Here is a 15,491-nt window from a genome sequence, read left to right on the forward strand (position 1 = left end):
GAGCAGAAATGACTCAAAGACAGCTGTGTCACGAAAGCCCTTGCCAGCGTGGGTGACAGCTCACAAAAGCTTCGAAACCAGGAGTACACTGCACAGCCTGCAGGTAGCTCAACAGGTTGGAGAGTGTTCTTTCCAGGTGACTCTGTTCTGAACTTCTAGGCAGCTCTGCTTCTTCCAGGCAGCTGGTCTGGCTCATTGTTGTCTTTGCAGCTCAGCTCCTTCTGTCTGAGGGGGACTATCAACTTCCATTGTCTACTCTGGCAGGGAGGGTCCTTGTGAGTCTGGTTAGTTTCAGGGACTTCCTGAAGTTATCTTGTGCTGTTTACCTTCCTGCTTAAGGAGCTTTCTGTAGGATGGAATGTTTTAAGCTCGGAGGAATCTTACACAGCACCACTGCTCCCTCCTTGGGAAGGACTGTGAAGAAGGTCCCACTTCTTATCCAAACCGAACTCAGAGTTCCCCTTCCAGAAAAATCATCCTGGCACCTCTGATGCCTAGTTACAGCCCCGGACAGTGGTATTTTGCGTTAAACCCACACCATTGTGATTTTGTGTGTTTCGTCAAGTCAGTCTTTACTTTCCTCTGCTCCAGTCAATCTGCCCTTTCTTGAGTATGTAGCTCTCTTTGAGCAGTCTCTTATACCTTCCTTTCTTTTCATTAAATTCTGGTAACTGTTAAGAGCTACATCATAAACTGTTGAGAAGATTAGAATGGTCACGCGCACATATTAAATTTGTCAATACTATTCCCAAGCCCCAGAGTCGGCTTTGGCCTGGCATTTCCTCTGGAGTCTCTTGTTCCTCAGGTAAAGGCGGTTAGTCATACTAGACTGGTGTGCGTTTGAGTGTGTGTGTCCAAGACCACAGGCTTCCCACGAGGAAGCCAGTGACAGGCATTAACCCAGAGATGGGTGGAATCCCACAACCGCTGACAATGGAAGCCACAAGATCTGCAAGCGCTTAGAATGCCACTGGGTAATCTTAAAACAAGGAGGGAGAGAGCGAGAAAGACGGAAGGGAAGCAGGATCCAGAGACCTCCACAGATCATCAGTCACATACATGGGTTAAGGGTCCAGTGTGGTGCAAATGAGCGCGGCACTATTTGACCACATCGACTACGAAGGTGATCTCATTTATGCAAAGAAACAGATCTCTCAGCCAGGTTTTGGCCGCCAGCGCTCAGCGGTCCTCGCTGCCCTGTGAGCTTCCATTCTGCCCATCGTGGGCAGCACCGTCCTGCACCGACCTCTGAGTCCAGGGGCCCTTAGAGGTGCTGATCTATCCACTCCGCCTCCAGCTCCTGGGCCGTACTGCTCTGTCCCTGCCTCCAAGCCCCCGCCCTATTTGGCGGCCTTTGCTTCTCCTCCCGCCCAGCAACTCAGCTCCTCCCTACTGCCCCTTCCGCAGAGTCCCTGCCCCGGCCACGCCCCCTTCCCACCATGCCACGCCCCGGACCTCCTCCCTGCTTCGCCACAGCAGTCTGGCCACTCCCTTAGTCCACCTCCCAGCTCCGCCCCGGCCCACAGGCTCCGCCCCTGCCTCCTCCTGGCCCCGCCCCAGGGGCCAGCTCCACTTCTCCCGCGCTGGGGCCCGCCTGGGGTTGTTGAGGGTCCCGGAGCCGAGAGCGGTCCAGCCTCCCAGGATCTGCATTGCGGGACCGCCCCGCTCTTCTCTCGTCCCGGCGCCGCCGCGCCCTTCCTCCGAGTAAGTTGCCTCCCTCCTAAGAGTGGAGCTCTGGGAGCCGGGGGTGGGGTGGGGGGTCAAAAGAATAGTAATGATAAAACCAGACGCTATTTTGGGACTTTAAGAGTGCTCCTGGGGGCGCACTTGCAGTTCGCCAAGAGTTTGGGCCGTGAGAGTGGGCGTGAGTGGGCGCGTGTGGGGAGTGTAAGTGAGCCGTGAGCGTGTGGGTGCGCGCAGCTCGGAAAGTCCCATAGTTTTTATCGTGCCCGCGCCGCACTGTGGATCCTGGTTCCGATGCTGGGGATCTACCGCCTAGGCTCCTGCGTTAAGACTCTCTCCCCATCCCTCCCTTTCTTCTCTGGCTAAGTGTCCTGTCCTCTCCGTAACCAACCTCAAACGCTGAAGCAAGGGTTGCCTGTGTTGTTCAGGATGCCCCAGATTGCAGACTGAGATGCTGGCCTCAGATTGTTATCCAATCCTTCATTGTAAAACCGCCAGCGACCAGGGTTTTGCTTTAAGATCGTTTTAAGATCGTTAAGAAAGTTAGTTGTGTGCGTGTGTGCGTTTCTGAATGTCCCATGTGCTCACCCGTGGCGCCGAGCTTCTAGCACCTGCTGGGAGAACACCTGATGAGTTCCCAGAGCCTGATGACCCAGGACTGCTGATAGGCGTTTTCAAGACCAGTCTGATCAACCGACTTGGGCATCTGAAAGATGTTCATTGACTCAGCAACACCATGTTTCTAAACCGATTGATTTCCTAACTCACAGCACTAGCAACTGTAGTTTATTGCCCAGTGTTGAAAGAGTAACGTCCTTGGGTTGCTTAAGTATGAAAATTTCATCCCGCTGTAAGTTATTTTTTATCGAGGAGGGGGCATCAGTAACTCTCACAGCAGAGGGCATATTTCTACACAGCACAATTCCTTGATCAATTTGCGGCATCCAATAGGCTTATTGCGCTTAAGTTGCTGAGTTCCCGTCTAGTCATAATTTCTGGTTCTACCGCTGAGTTTATTCTTGCTGTGTGTTTGCCATGGAAGTAGAATTCCCATGAAACTTCTTCCGCATCTTTGTTGAAAATCCTTTTGGATGCTGGCAGGGGAATGACACTTGGAATACAAATTATTTACCGAGGTGCATGGCTAACAAAACTTTGTAGCTAAAGACAAGAAAGAACCCTAGAAGGGTGGCTTTTAAGAAGCCGTTGTGCTCTGGTGGCTACAAGTTAAGAGCTGATAAATCACTTTCAGCACTGCTTATCACAGCGGATATTTTTATCATGCCTTGAATCCTGTATTACACAAAGGTGTTTCCACACACTGTTTTAACTAAGGAAACATTATACTTTGCAGTGTAAACATATGACTCCATTTCTGTTTAAGGAAATAAATAATTATCACACTTAATTAAACACCTGGAAACATTTATTGCCACCTTCTAATTAAATCTGTCATAGGCAGTTAAGTCAACAACTTATTGCTAATATTCTGGCTAGTAATATAGTTATCTTTTCTTTGGTCTTTTGAGATGCTATTTCCCTCAGTATAGATTAATCTCCTCGCTACTCACCTTTGGAGTTTTTACCCATAAACTGAGTAAATACAGTTGAGGAAAGTAGATTAGCTCTCCCCTCCCTGGAAAATGTGAATAGTTTAGATAATGAATGTTTTGTGTTTCCTGCTCACATGACAGTTGTAGGTTTCATAAGCCCTTACATCTTTCTAGATTTCCTGACTTAAGAATCATTAATAAATCATCACGTGGAGGAATGTGCCACTGAAAGTGTAGTGATCTTGCACTAATTGTAGACACTGTCTTCGTGGGAGACTGACTCAACTGTGCTGTTTGTTCTCATCAGTTCATGCTTACTGAGAAAGGGGGCTTTGTGAGTTGGAAATCTCATCCTTGTTGTCTCTTAGCTTTCTGTCCTAGTTTGCTCTCTTTTGCGGTGACACCGTGGCCAAAAGTAACCAGTGGGAGGAAAAGTTTCCAGGTAACAGTCCATCATTGAGGGAAGTCGAGGCTGGAACTGAAGCCGGGGCCGTGGAGAAACAATGCTAAGTGGTTCAGCTCCCATGACTTGCTCGGCCTGATTTCTTATAGAACCCAGGGCTACCTGGCCAGGGTTGGTACTGCTCACAATGGTCTGGGCCCTCCCACAACAATCATTAATCAAGAAAATGCTCTACAGAACTTGCCTCTAGGCTGATCTCATGGATGCCATTCCTCAGTCAAGTTTCCCTCTTGTCCGGTGAATCTATTGTATGTCAGTCTTACCAAAATTAACCAGCACACTTTCCATTTGTGATTACTTATGGTCTCTGCCTGGATTTTGAGCGTATGTAAGGACAGATTGTGCTGGGATCCTAAACAGAATGGCAGAAACCAGGGGCTAAGCGCTCCGCATTGGCCAGGCACAGAATGTTTCGTGAGGTCAGCTTTTTTGTAGTTTTCATTCTGTTGAAATCAGAGGAAAGGGTATGTGCAGAGAAGTGATTGCATCTAAACAGTGCTCATTAGGAAATGCCCAGTGTGTGGGGGTGGGGTGGGGGGGGCGAGATTTCTAAGGGAAACTTCAATAGTAAATCCTTGAGGTTGAGTGGGCCATCATGTCAGGCACAGCACCGTTAATCGTCTGTGCTGGAGTTAGCCCCGTTTTGAAGCAACACAACCCGTTCGTTCTTGGCGATTTCACTCGTACTCAGGTTTGAGCTCCACTCTTAGCAGAATGGCACCTCACCACTCTCTCAGTTTTGTATGGTCAGGGTTGAAAGGACCAGAAACAAGGGAACTTCCAGGAGTCAGGAGAGAGATGGCAATGACGAACACCAGCCACTTGTGTTCCCCAGGACAGGAAGAAAAGGCAGAGAGGCATGGGGAAGCACTGGGAATCTTAATCCCAGTGCTAAGGGCATCGACTTTGGCAATGAGACATGCACAGGGCCAACCCAGTGATATGCTGGACAGCTTGTTCCAGTTTGGTATTTTTAGGGCTCTCTGGCTGATACAGAAACTAAGAGGGGGGGTACAGGTGGTGCCTGGCTAGAGTGGCTTTTGTCACCTTGCTGTTCCGTTCCTTACACTGCCCACATCCTGCATTTAATACCAAAGCATACAGTAAGAACTTAACAAATGCCCCAAACATGCTCTTAACAACTCAGCGTTAATACTTCCTTGTAGCTAAGTGTCCATTTCATTTTCTGATATCCCATATCTGGTTTGGGATATCTGATTTGCAGTTTCTAGACTTTTCTTCTTTGATGTCACTATCCAAGAGTTGGAAATGAATATTTCATGGAGAGGAGCAAGGAGAAAGGAGAGAGAAAGGAAATATCTTGTCACAAAATGTAAATGAAAAATAATTCCCAGTGGAAGTCGGCTGGTTTTTATTTTTTTTATTTTGGCCTGAAGATAAAGAAATGAGTTAAAAATAGAGGGCGGATGATTCCAGAATGTCAGTCAAGAGGTACCTTAGAAACCACGTCTCAGTGGTCTTAGACCACAACAGCTAGGGGTATTCAAATTGGGAGGTGTCCCGTTCCCCAATCTAGCATGTAGGAGGTGAGTGAGCATCGTTCACTCGTGCAGCAGCATTAATTGTGCTCTTAGTGTATGCCTGGGAGCTCCCAGATGTCTCCTGTGTGTCCACTGGCCCGGAGGCTGGTAACTTTGACAGAGAAAGACATCGGTGAGAAGGGGGTCCCTGCAGGTGACTGGACAGAAGCAAAGTGAACTAAAATTTTCTTAATGCTTCACAAAGGGAAGGTACTTCCAAAGGATAGTAAAACCGTTCTCAAAATAGTTTTATTTCTCAGAGATTAGAAGCTATATTGGGCACATTTGGCCTGATGTCTGTTTCAAATAACTAATGACCGAACAGCAACCAACCCAATTCCATACTATTTTCTTTCCTTAAACCTTTGTGTCAAGCACGGATGTTACTTGAGAAAAGTGTTTGAAAATATCCCTGTCTCAGCAGTAATCCGGGAATACCTACCCTGTCCTTTCTGGGGACAATGCTTTTTTTCTGTAGAGGCAAGTATTTATGGTCCAGGACTAAAGGGGCTGAGGTTCACACCCAGCTGCAGGTCACTATGGTTGGCTTTGTCTCATCACACTTTTCATACAGAATGGGGGGGGGGGGGGGTAGAACACCTGATGTTTCTATCAACGTGACTAAGGATGGGCCAGACAAACGGCTGCCTTCCACGAAAAGGAAAACACAAGGGTGAGGAGGTCATTGGACTGCATGCGCCAGTGGGGGAGCACCTCAGACCAGTTTATAAAGGAGTCTTAGGTTTAATGCTTTGATAACGGAAGAGTGGTAAGTTCAGATTTTTTTCCCATGCTTGTTTCATTGGTGATGGGAATAACGATGGCTTGTTTAGTCAGGAAGAGCTTGATTATGTGACTCTGCTGGAGTCAGCTGCTCATGTCTCAGCCACCACAGGCTATGTGACTTTGAACAATTGACATCAGCTCTCTGAGCCTGCCTCCTCAAAGTTGGTGACAGAATTTGCGTTATATGATGGCTGTATGGACTAAACCAAAACATTCGAAGGTGCTCAATTAATGGCAGACTCTCTTCAGTTAGCCAAGTTGGTCTCCTTTCAGGAGGGTGGTGATGGCCCTAGGCTATCGTAGAGCCAGAGAGGGGCAAATTGTGCTGGGTGGACTTATAGCTTGTTTGTGTTTTCCCTAACAAAGCCAGAGGAGCCCCGAGAGCGGAGTGAATGTAGCCCAGTTTCAATGAGCTCCTGCTGTCGGATTACATGATTCTATGAGGGTAATGCTGCTGAGTATGAGCCAGCGCAGGACTGCTGAGTTTATATTTCTCAGCACAAAGAGCTCTGGTGTCCATTTAGCCTCCCTGCACGTGAGGGATGCTTTTAAGACATGTTATAATTAAGCTGTGACTAGTGAGCTGGCCTTTCACCTCTGTAGTGGGTAGCCATTCCAGCTTTGATCTGGAAGTTCCAACCCCCATTGAGGCTTCGGGAACTGTCACGCCTACGAGGCAGGGCCAAGGGAGGACCCTGAAGACCCGAGAGCCGGATGGGCCAGCCCTCTTGGTTCCTGGACCCTGGATGCTGGAGGTAGACGGAGCAGAGTTCTCCAGAGAACACCACCGGACTGCACCACGCCTTTCCCAGACCCTGTAAACTATCCCTTCACTTGTAAGTTACCCCACAAAATAAACCTCCCTTTTAACTATGTGGAGTGGCCTTAATAATTACACCAATACACCTCTCCCATGTTCCAAACAGGTATCGAAGAGAGAGCATCCAACACAGACAGCTGCCCATGGCTTTGCAAGGGACTTGGACTGATGTGTCCTCAGCCTAAATATGAGCTCCAGGACTCCAGGAGGCAAAAGGGCAGGGAAAGTGTGCTCTTCTGGGAACACAGCATCGGGCAAAGCATACAATATGTGTGACAGGGTATTTGAAACGAGCCAATGAGGAGAAGGCAACCCAGGCAGCCACAGCTGGCTCTTCCTCCTTCAGGCTGACTTCACTTAGAGTAAACCCTCCCCACTCCCAAATCTGACTTATTTGTTTGTTTGTTTGTTATTTGTTTATTTATTTAGGCAGGGTCTCTGCATAGTCCTTTCTGTCTGTCCTGGAGCTCAATATGTAGACCAGGCTGGTCTTGAACTCACAAAGATCCTCGTGCCCCTGCCTTCGGAGTGCTACGATTGAAGCTGTGTGCCACCACGTAACAGCTGATTTGTTTATTTTTTAAAAATGAGAGATTGCTGAGAGGTTAAGAGCAGTCTTTGTTCGTGCGGAGAACCAGAGTTCAGTTCCCAGCACCCACTTTGGATCGCTCACAGCCACCCACCTGTTAGCTCGAGCTCCAGGGCGATCTGACTCCTCCAGCCTCTGCCTCCAGCAGTACCGCACTCTCAGATGCACACACACTCTCTTACACACGTAAAATCACGTAAAAAAAAAAAAAAAAAAAAAAGACTTACATGTCCTACCATGGCAATGGCAGGTGCAAAAGTTATGGTGTGTGCCGTGGCAGCCTTTGTTACCTATGCTTTCTTGTCTTGGGCTGTCGGTCTGACCGTGATCAGAGTCACACACGTACAGACACAACACCAAATGCCACGGCCTTATGGGGAAAGGTGTGGGCACAATGTTGGCCACAGATTTCAAAGTTCGAGACGTGCTTTGATGACTCAGACCTGCAAGAAACAAGCCCAGAGTCTGACTCCATCATGAAGGGATCAGGAAACGGCTTCTTTATTTTCTCTTCTCTCTCTCTAAAATGATGAGGTGGTTTTTCTGGGAAATGGCTGGTGTTTGATCAAATAACCCTGTCACCACCTTCGTGTAGACAGGCCCCCAGTGACTCACAGGGTGTACCTGGGAGGTGACTGAGCCCAGACCTCCTCAGCTTCCAGAGATGACCTCTGTTCGCATGCTCATCCTCTCCACCCCTTTGCTTTTATGATCTGAAACAACTGGTAGGACCCAAAGGCACAGCTCCTGTTAGGTGCCCGTGTAGGAGACTTTGTATGGCTGGAGAACTCTGGAGGCAGCAAAGAGTCTCTCTGCCTGGTGTACTGTGCGCTCACTGCCTTCCCAGCAGGAAGCCTCTCCTCAGGCGACAGAGTTGGGGATTTTCTGGGAAGCCAACAAGGTGAATGTGACCACGGTACATCCGAGGCTGCACCTTCTGGCCTGACAAGTCAGTCACTTGGAAAACCTGATGTTGAAGGTGAATGTTCTTGGGTTCCCTTACCAGGGTAGACCTGGGAATATGTTTCTACCCTCTGATCAGCCCTCCCCCGCTCCCCTCCCCCGCACCCAGGGAACTAATGCACAGCAAAATGAGAACCTCTAGTATGGGAGAGCTGTTTTCACGTCTGGCTTGGGAAAACTTATTTGGACAGCAGATTTCTACAGGTGTGTGTGTGTGTGTGTGTGTGTGTGTGTGTGTGTGTGTGTGTGTGTTTCTGTATATGCATGTGCGGTGGGCACACATATGTATTCCTGAATGTGGATGTGGGGGTGGCAGCTGGGACCCAGGCGCATGTCCATGTAGAGGCCAGAGGTTGGTGTCAGGTGCCTTTTTCTATCACTCTCTTAAGTTTGGGGACAGGTTGTTTCTTTGAACCTGAAGCTTACAAATTTGACTAGACTGACTCGTGAGGTCCAGGATCTGCTGTCTCCTCCACCACCACTGGGTTACCCACCTGCCCCCCCCCCCCCAAAACTGGCATTACAGATGCATCCTGCCAAGCTGGGGGTCCAAACTCAGGTCTTCCTGCCTGCACATCAAGTGTGCTCATCACCAAACCATCTCCTCAGTCCAGGATTATTGTTTTCTTTGTACAGAGTGGCTTTAAAGGTGAATGAACATTGAAATAAATTATATACAGAGAATGTATACCCATCTTTAAAAACATAGTTTATTTAACTTTATTTTTATGTGCATTAACATCAGATCTCCTGGAACTGGAGTTACAGACAGCTGTGATCTGCTTTATGGGTGCATGGGAATTGAACCTGGGTCCTCTGGAAGAGTGGCTGATGTTCTCAACCACTGAGCCAGCTCTCCAGCCCCTGCATACCCCATCCTAAGAAATAACCAAGTCTTTTTTTTTTTTCAAGTGGGTCCCCACTGGATTGGAAAATGTTGACAATCCAAACTTGTAGTGGTACCCCACAAATAGATCCTAGTTTGCCATCCCTGGAAGGTCCCATAGGAGGATCCATTCAACATTCAGTAGCTGAAAAGCTAGATGTCAGTCATACATGATGCTGACCTTGTGGGTTTGCTGTGTGGCTGGTCGGAGCACATTAAAAGTGCTTTGTAGATGGCTGGTCCAGGGTGACATCCTTCTTTCAAGCATAGCCTGAGACTTTGAGCTGCCAAGTGACCCATTTTTCCCTAGTCCAGACCTGTTGTACTGCCCTGAGGTCCTAGAACCTCCAGGAATAACTTGTCTTGTTCTCACATTTCCTCTTCGATTGTGCAATTGTGGGCAACCAGAAATAGATCGTTTTTGTTTTTGTTTTTTTTTCCTTCGAAGCCATCTTGCTATAACTTCTGCTTTTCTCTCCCCTTCCCTGAATTTTGGATTGTGTTAGTACCTGGGACCTCCTTTCCTTGTGTGCACGGAATACTGGTTACTTTGAAAGGTATCGTTCTAATAGGGGTCATGGAAAGTATGAATGATGAAGGCCTCATCCTGATGACAGTGCTAATTTAGTTGAGGCACTGCTTTTACCCTCTGGGTTTAAATATTTAATTAGTTACTAACAAGGGTGAAGACGGATGGATTTGAGTCTAGCCACTGTCCACTAGGTTGCATGGCCCAGGTCCAGTACACCAGGCCTTCCAGCCCCTCCATTTGAGGAGTGAACAGATGGAAGAATGGGCAGTGACTTCACAGACAGATGGCAGGAGGAGAGAATTAACCACCTTCTGCCTGATGTACAATGCAAGCACATCCTCTCTCCAAAATGGTCTCTGTAATCAGCCTTGAAATTCTTTTCCGTTTTATGGCTCCCATTAGTGTGTATCTAGTCGTGGTAGGAGTGGACATGTTCTGAGGCTGCCAGAATACCTAATTCTTAGTCTAAGATCAAGATACCAGAGGTGTGGCTTCTCCTGGGGCCTCTCTCCATGTTTAGTAGATGGCCACCTTCCCTCTGTGTCCTGCCGTGAATGTCTCTGGTGTCTGTCCTTCTTATCAGGCCCCAGTCATGTTGAATTAGAGCTTCACCTTTATGACTTCATTTAACCATAATTATCTCTTTCCTAAGGAACTAGATATCTCCATATATGGTCACATTGGGAATTAGGACCTTGATATAAAAAACTTAGAGGGACACACTTCTGTCCATAATAACCAGGTTTTATAGAAATTAAAAGGGGAGAGAATTTTTCCTTTTACATTTATTGTTTTACTCATGTGTGTATGTGTGTGCATGCATGTGTGTGCATGCATGCAAGCACACATGTGTGTCATAACACATGTGTGGAAGTCAGAGGACAATTTATGGGAGTTGGTCTTTCATCCTCCATGTGGGTTCCAGGGATCAAACCCAGGTTGTCCGACTTGGTGACAAATGCCCTTATCTGATGAACCACCTTACTGGCCCCAGGAATAAGTTGGATTTTTGTTTTTGTTTTTATCTTTTATTTACCTACCCACTTGATGTATTTGGGTCCTGTTATTTTTATTGGTGACCTAAGTGTACATTTGGTATACTTTTTTGTTCCTCAGATTTAAAAAAATTCCCTAATTTTACTTTAGTTTCTTTCTTTCTGTGTGTGTGTGTGTGTGTGTATGTGTAGGCCACAGGTTGATGCCCGATGTCTCTGTCAATTGCTTTCTACTTTATTGTTGTAACTGGGGTCTCTCAGTGAACCTGGAACGTGGTGATTCAGCTAAAGCGGCAAGCAAGCCCAGGGATTGTCCTGTCTCTGTCTCCCCAGTGCTGGGGGTGGGGTGGTCGGGGGTGGTAGTACACCTGATTTCTTTATTTTTCTGTGTGGGTCCTGGGGATGTGAACTCAGGTCTTCATGCTTGCTTGGCAAGCTCCTTACCAACTGAGGTATCTCTTCAGACCCATGAAGAACTTTCTTTAATATCTCTTATAGTTGAGATCTGCTAGCAATGGATTCTCTCATTGTGTCTGCTTGATGCCTCTATGTATCATTTTCTCTTTTTATAAGGACACCAGTCAGGTTGGAAAGGGGCCAATCCTAATAAAGCTTTGGTTTAACTGACTCAGTTCTGTAACGGTTCTGTCTTTAGATATAGTCACATCTGAAAGACAAGACTTCAGTATATGGATTTGGGGTAATGTCTTTTTAAGATAACACTGCTATGACAAAATGCCCAACACTGAGTAATTTATAAAGAAAATAATTTAGCCAGGTGGTGATGGCACATACCTTTAATCCCAGCACTCACGGGAAAAGGCAGGGTGAATCTCTGATTTCGAGGCTAGCCTGGTCCGAGTTCCAGGACAGCAAGGGCTACACAGAGAAACCCTCTCTCAAAGAAAGGAAAAGAAAAGAAAAGAGAAGAGAAGAGAAAAGAAAAGGAAAGAACTTTATTTCTCACAATTCTACAGCTGAGGAGCCAAATACAAAGGTTTCAGAAGTCTCTTCTAAGACGCCTTCTTGTTTATTCCCCTGAGTTCACAGACTCCTTTTATAATATCAACCTATGAGGCAGAACCTCCCGACTAAAGTCACTGCTCCAAAGACCTCATGTCTCAGTACCATCTCCTTCGGGTTTTATGTTCAGTGATGGCAGAATCATCCTGATCAGGGACCTTTGGTGTGCAGGTAAGGGGGTGCTCCAGCATAGTGGTTCTAACAGTAAGAATATTAAATTATTTTATATGAAGGGTCATCTGTGGTTGTTACCAGTGGCTTAAACAGTGTTGCTCGGCTCCCTTCTTTCTGTTCTCTCCATAGCATGTATGCTACCTTTCATTTGCATATTTGCATAAATGAGCAGATATGCAAATGAAAGGAAGTGTGGCCAGACCGAGGTTTCTTTTTTTTTTTTTTTTTGGTTTTTCAAGACCGGGTTTCTGTGTGTAGTTTTGGTGCCTGCCCTGGATCTCGCTCTGTAGACCAGGCTGGCCTTGAACTCACAGAGATCTGCCTGGCTCTGTGGGCGCAGGGCATGATGAAGGTAGCCATGATAAATAGTCTCTTGTAGAGTCTTTCTCTTCATTAGAAGATAAGTAACTCTTTCCTAAGCTTCCACAGCCTCCTTGTCTAGAACTAATCACACTGCAAAGGATGCTGTGTAACTGGATATTGGACCCAGAGTGAGAACTTCATTACTACACTAGTCTCCAGTATCTGTCGGTAGGAAGAAGCAAGGGGCCTAGACATTTGGGCTGGCAAAGAGCATCTGGATTAGCCCCAAGTTGCCCACATGCCTAGAAGGCTGCTGAGTTAAGGCTGTTCTTGACAATAATTCTAGGTCTTATTGGAATTTAAACTCTCTACTGCTGATGGTAACAGGGAGGATATATATATATATTTTTAAATCGAATGTTTTAAATATATTAAAAATCACATGTGTGTAAGAACTGCCAGCAGTAACTCTATCTTCTAGATCAGGGGCTTATCAAAATGGCATTACTTACTTTGGAGAAATCCATCCAGCATTTAAACCCAGAAAAACTTACCTTTCCAGAAATGTTTGCCACCTTGGTAATCGTGGCAAACATTTATCCAGTGCTTCTGATGGGCCAGGCATGTGTGCTCAGTGCTTGCTACAGCTATTTAATATCACCTTCGGAGTGGAACCACGAGGAAGGAACGGCTGTTAATCCTCTCATCCAGGTGAGGAAGGTTAACAACCCCCTGCAGCTTGTCCAGCTGACCAGGGGCCACGCCCCGGCTCAGCTGCCTCCCACACCGCTGCTCTAACTGCCCTGGGGGATTTGTTCCTCAGAATAGCTGCTAGGAACGATCTCATTTCCTGTGACCTCTCGGCAGCCGCCAGGTCTCCAGCCAGATGGTTCTACACGTAGCTGTCCTCCATGCTTCACTTTTTTTTTACATTGTGGTGTTTTTCATTGTAGAAAGATGTATCGAGGGTTGTGTTGCGCTGTCCACTCCACATTTCCTGGGTAGACTGCTGTAGTCTCTGCACTGAGAGCACTGAACACTGAACTCCCTTTTGCACTTGCAGCAGGGTCATCCCCAACAACCTGCACCCCCACCCCCCAAGACTCATGTATCCCAAGCTTGCTTTGAACTCCTTATGCAGCTGAGGATGACCTTGAACTCTTGAGCCTCCTGCTTCTACTTCTGGAGTGCCGGGACTAGAAACCAGTGCTAGGTTAGTAGTGTGCCAATGGAGCTATGTCACCAGCCCAAGCGAAGTCGTTTTCAATTAAAGTTGTCCTTGAGATATCCTGGTTTACGTCATTTGTTACAAGCTTCTGAGCATATTTTGAAAGTTGTGTCAAGTTTTAGTTGGGCCTATAAATGAAAATTCTTTACCTTAAACACAAAAGGCTCACTGAAATGAATCCTGGTGTTCCCAGGTTCTCTCTCTGACGTCCTGCAGCCCCTTCCATCAGATGCATATTGCACTGACATGTCTAGATTTTCTTAAACATTTTAATCTTTTTTTATTGTAGAATAAAACATAAATGCCAAAAATCCACACAAAAGAAACACATGACTTACCGAGGTATTGTAAGGCAAGCACATGTCAGCACTGTTAAGGGAGCCCTGGGTGTCCCAACCACACATCCCTCTCTCCCCTCGGAACAAAATGTTGACCTGCTAGTAGGAAGGTTTTCTTGGTGCCTCTCCTTGGCTGTATCACCTAGGTGAGCATTCTGATGCATAGGGGTTTAGTCTTCTAAGTCATTACTGAACTGACTCCATGACCCCCTTCCTCTCATCAAAACTATTATTCCTGGAGGGATGAGGGCTGTTGGCTCTGCAGCTTCCCTCAACTCTGTCATCAAGATGCAGCTCCACCTTTGCTTCCTGTTTCCTATGTCCGGTTCCAGTGTGACAGACTCAGGCAGGACTCCTCTGGCGAGATTCCTAGTGGTGGAATATACTGTCACTGGAAGGTCCCTGGGTCTGGTTTTTCCACTTTCTGAAGGATGCAGCTGCTGACCCACAGTGTCTAGATGTATCGGTTCACTGGGACTTGCAGAGTATGTGTGTGTGTGTGTGGGGGGGAGCATTCAATTCTGCCCTTTTTGCATATCAATTATAGGCAGAATAATTTTATAAAGTGAGACTCTTCTTGGATCATTATTTGATTGCCCAGAGGTATAAGGAACAGCCAGATAAATGCTTATCTCCTCTGTTGTACCCAATTTTTCTAGAATTAGTTTCCTATCATTCTTGGAAGGTGACAATTAGGATTTTACTATTTTAAACCCTTGTTAGCTTGTGGAATTAAATATACTTGATGAGTTTCCATCTGTTGACATTTTAATTTTCACGAAGACTCACCCTGGGCTAGTGGGCCAGGGAGTCCTCCTCTACTGGGTCTGGAGTCCTTCTGTAATGTGCTAAAGTGATCCAGGCTTGTTCTTCAGGTTTCTTGCCTCGGCCTGCAATGAGCCTCAGAATCTCTGGGTTTTTTGTTTGTTTGTCTGTTTTAATGAAGAATAATATTTACAGATCATAAAACAGGCAGGAGATGGCCCCTTCACTGGAACAGTCATTCTTTCTAGGCGTTTTCAATGGCTTCAACTAGGAAAAGTACATTCATCCACATAGAAACATATAAACTCTTGCGGAGATAAGAAACCTTTTGAGTTCATGTTGATGGTTCCAATTCACACACTATGACCACTATGGTTTTTTGTTTGTTAGTTAGTTTCTTTTTTTCTCCTTTCTTTAGTAGGAATCTGTGAGGGCTAAAGTTATGTTTTAGGTTTTAATTTCTGTGCTTAAGAGATCCATAAAACAAAAATGCCTCTAACCTGTGAGCCCCACTTGCCCAAGGACAGATAACTTCCTGGAATGCTGGGGGCTGTTCATGTAAGATAACAAGCCACATGTTTTCACGTCCATAAACAAGGTGGGTTGCCCCAACTGCATAGGATGTGCTTGATCACACGTAGGCAGGAGATATGTAAACAGGAACTACCTCAAGATGTATACTTGCCCACGATTCAATGAAGGTAGGAAGTATGTATTGTGGGTTTTGCCTTTATATGCACCCGACTAAAGTAATTTGTGGCCATTCTCTGGGAATCCCAGGTATGGACCTGGCCAGTGTCCATTTCCCTGGCCAGTATTTAATAAAGCTTGCTTCAAATTTGGCTAAAA

The 15,491-nt window shown here is 46.4% G+C and overlaps 1 protein-coding gene across 1 annotated transcript in view; it reads left to right on the forward strand.

Annotated features, from left to right (window-relative positions):
• Positions 1–1,561: 1,561 nt before the first annotated feature.
• The window catches only part of Tnfaip8 (TNF alpha induced protein 8), a 113,799-nt gene continuing 99,869 nt past the window's right edge, over positions 1,562–15,491 (forward strand). Inside the window, exon 1 of the mRNA XM_059246219.1 lies at positions 1,562–1,704. Coding sequence (XP_059102202.1) covers position 1,704 — 1 coding nt within the window. The 5' untranslated portion in view covers positions 1,562–1,703. The remainder of the gene's footprint in view (positions 1,705–15,491) is intronic.

This window comes from Peromyscus eremicus, chromosome 19 (assembly GCF_949786415.1).
Source record: "Peromyscus eremicus chromosome 19, PerEre_H2_v1, whole genome shotgun sequence".
NCBI classification, from domain to species: Eukaryota; Metazoa; Chordata; class Mammalia; order Rodentia; family Cricetidae; genus Peromyscus; species Peromyscus eremicus.